This window comes from Miniopterus natalensis, chromosome 5 (genome assembly GCF_054644295.1).
Source record: "Miniopterus natalensis isolate mMinNat1 chromosome 5, mMinNat1.hap1, whole genome shotgun sequence".
Lineage (NCBI taxonomy): Eukaryota > Metazoa > Chordata > Mammalia > Chiroptera > Miniopteridae > Miniopterus > Miniopterus natalensis.
This window is the reverse complement of record NC_142085.1, coordinates 3,442,639-3,451,073: the sequence shown is the minus strand read 5'-3', so window position 1 is coordinate 3,451,073 and position 8,435 is coordinate 3,442,639. Positions and strand designations below refer to the sequence as shown.

The following is an 8,435-nucleotide window of genomic DNA, read 5'->3' as shown; positions in this document are numbered from 1 at the left end:
AGGACCCAAATCCCTGAGGTCCGCGGGCTTTAGCAGTCATAACTTTTCCCTGTTCCACCAGTGGCAATAGAATAAGCTGGGCGATTCGCTGACCTTTATTTACGGTGACCACATTGTGGGGGGCATGCACCATAACCTTCACCTCTCCGGTGTAATCTTGATCTATAACTCCTGGGGCTACTAATAACCCTTTAAGGGTGCTGCTACTATGCCCCAAGAGGAGCCCCACCGTCCCCGCAGGTAGGGGACCATAGACCCCAGTAGGCAAAGCTTGCATCCCCATGGCCGGGGTCAGTACTGTGTAGGTGGCGGAACCGAGGTCCAGTCCGGCGCTCCCTGGAGTGGCTCGGAAGAGGTCACAAATGGATTGCTTCCCGGGGGCTTCCCCCAGGTTTCCCCCTGTAGAGCCCCATATGTTTGCGGGGCCTGGGGCTGGCCCCTCTGCCAGTTTCCCGACTGTGAGGGGACGTTGAGGGGCCGCCCCTGCAGGTCAAGTTTAGATTTACAGTCACGGGCCCAGTGGTTCCCCTTTTTGCATCTTGGACAAAGCCCCGGAGGTGCTCCACGGGGAGGCCCCCCAGGAGCCCCTTGATTGCTAGAAGGTTTCTGTGGGCAGTTTCTGGTAAAATGACCAAGTTGGCCACAGGAGAAACAACTTCCAGGTGGCCCAGGGAACCGCCGTCCCTTGCCACGTCCTTTTCCCTGCTGCTGCAAAAATTGCTGCATTGTTTGTCCCCGCAAGGCAGCAGCAAGAGTAACCCCTGTGGTGTAGGAGGGCCCAATGTCCTGGCAAAGCCTAATATAGTCGTTAAGGGTTCCTTTATGACGGTAGGGTCGCAGGGCCGCCTGGCATGCAGTATTGGCATTCTCAAAAGCTAATTGCCTCACAATGATTATCCCAGCTTCTCCGTCCCCTAGCAGTTTCCCTGCTGCATCAAGGAGCCGGGAGACAAAGTCCTGGTAAAGTTCATCAGGGCCCTGCCTAATTTTAGTCAGATCCATGGTTATATTCCTAGTAGTAGGCAACCTCTTCCAAGCCTGCCTTGCCGCGGCAGAGATCTGCGCGTAGGTTCCCATTCCAAACTGCAACTGGGCTGGGGTGTCTGCATACTGGCCCTCTCTTAATAGGCCTTGTAAATCAGAGGGAATATTGTTTCTCATATTAAGCCGATGGACCTTTTCACACTGCTCTGCATATTCTGATTTCCACAGTAAATAATCCCCTCCGGACAGGCAAGCGCGAGCCAGTTGTTTCCAATCATTAGGACACATAGTATATTCAGTGTCCAAAGCCTCCAAAATAGCTTCGGTATATGGGGCAGTGGGTCCATATTGTGCGCAAGCCATCTTAAGCTCTTTCAACTTTTTAAAATCCATGGGCCCATAAACTCTCTGCGGAGGATTGTCTCCCTGAACAGGCTGTTCAAACACCGGGCAGCATATCATAGAGTCAGAGTCAAACCCACTCATATCCTCCCCGCGCAACCGAGCCTGATTAAGTGCCATCTGGAATGGGGACATTTGTGCAGAGTCTGTGCGCACCTTTCCCCATCCGGGGTTGTTAACCTGACCTGGACCTTTCTGTGCCAGGGCAATCATGGCCCTTTCTCGGGGGTCGAGAACCCGGACCCCCACCGGCATCCCCACTCCTGCTTCAACTCCCCGAACCGGGACACCCGCCTCCCCGCCAGGGTATCCCGGGGGCTCCTCTTTTAGGTCTATGAGCGGGAGGTCTGCCGCTGAAGGACTCCCTACGGGAGGCCCAGGGGCAGAGCAACTCTGACTCTGCAAATCCTCACGCCTTTTTTCCTTCATGGTCTCATGTAGGGTCTGGACTCGGCTCATTAAGGTCTGCATTTGTTTCTGTAGCCCTTCAATGGCGAGATCAGGAGGCAAGGGGTTATGCCTATCTGTGCATTCCTGCGAGAGGAACACCAGTTCCCCATACCGTTCCCTCTCATAAGCTGCCGCAGCCTCATCTAAATCTCGTTCCTTCTTGGGACTTAATTTGTCTGACCGGACACTGAGCAGCTCCACCGGGGGCGCGGAAGCCTCGCCCCCCAGTTGCGAACCCTTCACAGGCTCGACTGGTGCCTCTGCAGGGGGTGACTCCATGCGCACCCCTTCATGCCGGGGATCAAGGCAATCTCGGACCAATGTCCAGAGGGAGAAAGTTTCTACAGGCACCTTCTGAGGGCCATGTGCCTGGAAAAATCCCTGCAGCCGTTCCCCAACCTTATTCCAGGTTTCTAGATTGACAGTGCCCTCCTCCGGGAACCAGGGGCACACCTCCTCCACAAACTGCAAAAAGTTCCGCAGTTGAGCAGTACTAACCTTAGCGCCCCTAGAGCGGAGCATTGTTTTCAAAACCTGTGCGAAAAGCACCTTGCAGTTCTCCTGGCCCATGATTTCTTACTCCCGATATACTGACCGCTCCCTCCGGCTATCACTTACCCGATAGCTATCCGCGCGGCCCCGAGCGGTGTCCTCTACCTTGTTCCCAGGTTTTCAGGTCCCTGTTTGGGCGCCACTTGCCGGAGCCTGCCGGCAGTCGAGCAGTAACCTGATTGAGGGGGTGAGGATTGGAAAAGAAAGACAAGAGACAGGATGGGATCGGGAGGGCTTCAGTACGTGACTGAGCCCCGAGTTTATTTTTCAGCTTGTAATTATAGCACACATAATGCGGAAGCACATAAACTTAGTGACCCTTGTCCCAATTCCTTCTTTCCACCCTGTTCCTTGTTCTCGTACATACATCATTGGTAGCTGGGACATGCTGCACTTCTGACCCAGCCACTGTTCCTGTACCAAGGTACTACCTCATACAAGCATTGTTAATATTGGCCCCATGCTGAGCTACGCACTTCAGGAGGGAGAGCGGGAGCTAAGCCCTTCAGGAGGGGGAGAGGGGGGAGCAGGGCGAGTGCTCGCACCGCTGCCCACCACTCGGGTCAATGCCTCAGAGATTTCTCCCTCGATGACACTAGGGCAAGCGGGCCTCCCGGGTTTTTTTCCCAGGGCAGCACCTCGCCCGGCGGGTCCTCCCCGGGGGGAGTCCCGCCGGCTCCCCACACCTAGGGTTAGGGTTATGTTGAGGGCAAGGGTTAGAGAGATGGTTATGTTTACGATTGGACGTAGGGTTACGGTTATGTTGAGGGCTAGGGTTAGAGAGACGGTTAGAGTTATGTTTGGACCTAGGGTTAGGGTTATGTTCAAGCCTAGGGTTAGAGATCCGGTGAGGGTAACGATTAGACCTAGTGTTAGGGTTATGTTGAGAGCTAGGGTTAGAGAGACTGTTAGGGTTAGGATTGGACCTAGGGTTAGGGTTATGTTCAAGGCTAGGGTTAGAGATCCGGTGAGGGTTACGATTAGACGTAGTGTTAGGGTTATGTTGAGGGCTAGGGTTAGAGAGACTGTTAGGTTTAGGATTGGACCTAGGGTTAGGGTTATGTTGAGGGCTAGGGTTAAAAATCCGGTTAGGGTTACTATTGGACCAAGGGTTAGGTTTAGGTTGAGGGCTAGGTTTAGAGAGACGGTTAGGGTTAAGATTGGAAATAGGGTTAGGGTTATGTTGAGGGCTAGGGTTAGAGGTCCGGTTAGGGTTACAATTGGACCTAGGGTTAGGGTTATGTTAAGGGCGAGGGTTAGAGATCCGGTTAGGGTTACAATTGGACCTAGGGTTAGGGTTATGTTGAGGGCTATGGTTAGAGATCTGGTTAGGGTTGGGATTGAACCTAGGGATGGGTTATGTTAAGGGCTAGGGTTAGAGATCCGGTTAGGGTTACAATTAGTCCTAGCATTAGGGTTATGTTGAGGGCTAGGGTTAGAGATCCGGTTACGGTTAGGATTGGACCTAGCGTTAGGGTTATGTTGAGGGCTATGGTTAGAGAGACGGTTAGGATTACGATTGGCCCTAGGGTTAGGGTTATGTTGAGTGCTAGGGTTAGAGAGACGGTTAGGGTTATGACTGGACCAAGGGTTAGGGTTATGTTGAGGGCTAGGGTTAGAGATCTGATTAGGGTTACAATTGGACCCAGGGTTAGGGTTATGTAAAGGGCTAGGGTTAGAGATCCGCTTCGGGTTACAATGGGACCTAGGGTTAGGGTTATGTTCAGGGCTAGGGTTAGAAATCCGGTTAGGGTTACAATTGGACCTAGGGTTAGGTTTAGGTTGAGGGCTAGGGTTAGAGTTCCGATTCGGGTTACAATTGGACCTAGGATTAGGGTTAAGTTGAGGGCTAGGGTTAGAGATCTGATTAGGGTTAGGATTGAACCTAGGGTTTAGGTTATGTTAAGGGCTAGGATTAGAGATCCGGTTAGGGTTACAATTAGACTTAGCGTTAGGGTTATGTTGAGGGCTAGGGTTAGATATCCGGTTACGGTTAGGATTGGACCTAGGGTTAGGGTTATGTTGAGGGCTTTGGTTAGAAATCCGGTTAGGGTTACAATTGGACCTAGGGTTAGGGTTATGTTGTGGGCTAGGGTTAGAGACCGCGTTAGGGTTTCAATTGGACCTAGGATTACGATTATGTTGAGGGCTAGGGTTAGAGATCCAGTTAGGGTTACGATTGGACCTAGGGTTAGGGTTATGTTAAGGGCTAGGGTTAGAGATCTGGTTAGGGTTACGATTGGACCTAGGGTTAGGGTTATGTTAAGGGCTAGGGTTAAAGATCCGGTTAGGGTTACAATAGGACCTAGGGTTAAGGTTATGTTGAGGGCTATGGTTAGATATCCGGTTAGGGTTAGGATTGGACCTAGGGTTAGGGATATGTTGATGGCTAGGGTTAGAGAGATGGTTAGGGTTACGATTGGTCCTAGTGTTAGGGTTATGTTGAGGGCTAGGGTTAGAGACACGGGTAGGGTTACGATTGGACCTAGGGTTAGGGTAATGTTGAGGGCTAGGGTTAGAGGTCCGGTTAGGGTTACAATTGGACCTAGGGTTAGGGTTATGTTGAGGGCTAGGGTTAGAGATCTGTTTAGGGTTAGGATTGAACCTAGGGCTGGGTTATGTTAAGGGCTAGGGTTAGAGATCCGGTTAGGGTTACAATTAGTCCTAGCGTTAGTGTTATGTTGAGGGCTAGGGTTAGAGATCCGGTTACGGTTAGAATTGGACCTAGGGTTAGGGTTATGTTGAGGGCTACGGTTAGAGAGACGGTTAGGGTTATGATTGGACCAAGGGTTAGGGTTATGTTGAGGGCTAGGGTTAGAGATCCGGTTAGGGTTACAATTGGGCCTAGGGTTAGGTTTATGTTGATGGCTAGGGTTACAGAGAGGGTTAGATTTATGATTGAACCTAGGGTTAGGATTATGTTGAGGGCTAGGGTTAGAGAGACGGTTGGGGTTACGATTGGTCCTAGGGTTAGGGTTATGTTGAGGGTTAGGGTAAGATAGACGATTAGGGTTATGATTGGACCAAGGGTTAGGTTAATGTTGAGGGCTAGGGTTAGAGAGATGGTTAGATTTATGATTGAACCTAAGGTTAGGATTATGTTGAGGGGTAGGGTTAGAGATCCGGATAAGGGTATGATTGGACCAAGGGTTAGAGGTATGTTGAGGGCTAGGGTTAGAGATCCGGTTAGGATTACAATTGGACCTAGGGTTAGGGTTATGTTGAGGGCTAGGGTTAGAGAGACGGTTAGGGTTACGATTGGACCTAGGGTTAGGGTTATGTTGAGGGCTAGCGTTAGAGAGACGGTTAGGGTTACGATTGGTCCTGGGGTTAGGGTTATGTTGAGGGCTAGGGTTAGAGAGACGGTTAGGGTTACGATTGGACCTAGAGTTAGTGTTATGTTGAGCGCTAGGGTTAGAGATCCGGTTAGGGTTAGAATTGGACCTAGGGTTAGGGTTATGTTGAGGGCTAGGTTTAGAGATCGGGTTAAGGTTATGATTGGACCTAGGGTTAGAGTTATGTTGAGGGCTAGGTTTACAGATCCGGTTAGGGTTACGATTGGACCTAGGGGTAGGGTTATGTTGAGGGCTAGGGTTAGAGAGACGGTTGGGGTTACGATTGGACCTAGGGTTAGGGTTATGTTGAGGGCTAGGGTTAGAGATCCGGTTAGGGTTACAATAGGACCTAGGGTTAGGGTTATGTTGAGAGCTAGGGTTAGATATCCGGTTACGGTTAGGAATGGACCTAGGGTTATGGTTATGTTGAGAGCTAGGGTTAGAGTGACAGTTAGGGTTGCGATTGGACCTAGGGTTAGGGTTATGTTGAGGGCTTTGGTTAGAAATCCGGTTAGGGTTACGATTGGACCTAGGGTTAGGGTTATGTTGTGGGATAGGTTTAGAGATCCCGTTAGGGTTTCGATTGTACCTAGGATTACGGTTAAGTTGAGGGCTAGGGTTAGAGATCCAGTTAGGGTTACGGTTGGACCTAGGGTTAGTGTTATGTTGAGGCCTTTGGTTAGAGATCCGGTTAGGGTTACGATTGGACCTTGGGTTAGGGTTACGTTGAGGGCTAGGGTTAGAGATCCGGTTAGGGTTACGATTGGACCTAGGGTTAGGGTTATGTTAAGGGCTAGGGTTAAAGATCCGGTTAGGGTACAATAGGACCTAGGGTTAGGGTTATGTTGAGGGCTATGGTTAGAGAGATGGTTATGTTTACGATTGGACCTAGGGTTACGGTTATGTTGAGGGCTAGGGTTAGAGAGACGGTTATGTTTACGATTGGACCTAGGGTTACGGTTATGTTGAGGGCTAGGGTTAGAGAGACGGTTATAGTTATGTTTGGACCTAGAGTTAGGCTTATGTTCAAGCCTAGGGTAGAGATCCGGTGAGAGTTACGATTAGACCTAGTGTTAGGGTTATGTTGAGGGCTAGGGTTAGAGAGACTGTTAGGGTTAGGATTGGACCTAGGGTTATGGTTATGTTCAAGGCTAGGGTTAGAAATCCGGTGAGGGTTACGATTAGACGTAGTGTTAGGGTTATGTTGAGGGCTAGAGTTAGAGAGACTGTTAGGGTTAGGATTGGACCTAGGGTTAGGGTTATGTTGAGGGCTAGGGTTAAAAATCCGGTTAGGGTTACTATTGGACCTAGGGTAGGTTTAGGTTGAGGGCTAGGTTTAGAGAGACGGTTAGGGTTAAGATTGGACCTAGGGTTAGGGTTATGTTGAGGGCTAGGGTTAGAGGTCCGGTTAGGGTTACAATTCGACCTAGGGTTAGGGTTATGTTAAGGGCCAGGGTTAGAGATCAGGTTAGGGTTACAATTGGACCTAGGGTTAGGGTTATGTTGAGGGCTATGGTTAGAGATCTGGTTAGGGTGGGGACTGAACCTAGGGCTGGGTTATGTTAAGGGCTAGGGTAAGAGATCCGGTTAGGGTTACAATTAGTCCTAGCATTATGGTTATGTTGAGGGCTAGGGTTAGAGATCCGGTTACGGTTAGGATTGGACCTAGCGTTAGGGTTATGTTGAGGGCTATGGTTAGAGAGAAGGTTAGGGTTACGATTGGTCCTAGGGTTAGGGTTATGTTGAATGCTAGGGTTAGAGAGACGGTTAGGGTTATGATTGGACCAAGGGTTAGGGTTATGTTGAGGGCTAGGTTTAGAGATCTGGTTAGGGTTACAATTGGACCTACGGTTAGGGTTATGTTAAGGACTAGTGTTAGACATCCGCTTCGGGTTACAATGGGACCTAGGGTTAGGGTTATGTTGAGGGCTAGGGTTAGAGATGCGGTTAGGGTTAGGATTGGACCTAGGGTTAGGGTTATGTGGATGGCTAGGGTTAGAGAGACGGTTAGATTTATGATTGGACCTAGGGTTAGGGTTATGTTGAGGGCTAGGGTTAGAGATCCGGTTAGGGTTACAATTGGACCTAGGGTTAGGGTTATATTAAGGGCTAGGGTTAGATATCCGGTTAGGGTTACAATTGGACCTAGGGTTAGGGTTATGTTGAGGGCTAGGGTTAGAGTGACGGTTAGGGTTACTATTGGTCCTGGGGTTAGGGATATGTTGAGCGCTAGCGTTAGAGAGACGGTTAGGGTTATGATTGGACCTAGGGTTAGGGTTATGTTGAGCGTTAGGGTTGGAGATCCGGTTAGGGTTAGAATTGGACCTAAGGTTAGGGTTATGTTCAGGGCTATGGTTAGAAATCCAGTTAGGATTAGGATTGGACCTAGGGTTAGGGTTATGTTGAACGCTAGGGTTAGAGATGCCGTTAGGGTTTCGTTTGGACCTAGGATTACTGTTATGTTGAGGGCTAAGATTAGAGATCCAGTTAGGGTTACGATTGGACCTAGGGTTAGGGTTATGTTGATGGCTAGGGTTAGATATCCGGTTAGGGTTACAATTGGGCCTAGGGTTAGGGTTATATTGATGGCTAGGGTTAGAGAGACGGTTAGATTTATGATTGAACCTAGGGTTAGGGTTATGTTGAGGGCTAGGGATAGAGATCCGGTTAGGGTTACAATTAGACCTAGGGTTAGGGTTATGTTAAGGGCTA

General features: G+C 49.8%; 1 protein-coding gene across 1 annotated transcript; it reads right to left on the bottom strand.

Annotated features, from left to right (window-relative positions):
• Positions 1 to 291: 291 nt before the first annotated feature.
• Positions 292 to 2,406, bottom strand: LOC148092982 (endogenous retrovirus group K member 6 Gag polyprotein-like). The gene has a single exon (XM_087817217.1). It carries the CDS (start codon positions 2,404 to 2,406, stop codon positions 292 to 294), a length of 2,115 nt encoding a protein of 704 aa, XP_087673343.1.
• Between the last annotated feature and the right edge of the window lie 6,029 nt (positions 2,407 to 8,435).

Excerpts from the sequence above, each read along its gene's own strand:
- LOC148092982 (XM_087817217.1), bottom strand. The coding sequence starts at position 2,406 with ATGGGCCAGGAGAACTGCAAGGTGCTTTTCGCACAGGTTTTGAAAACA.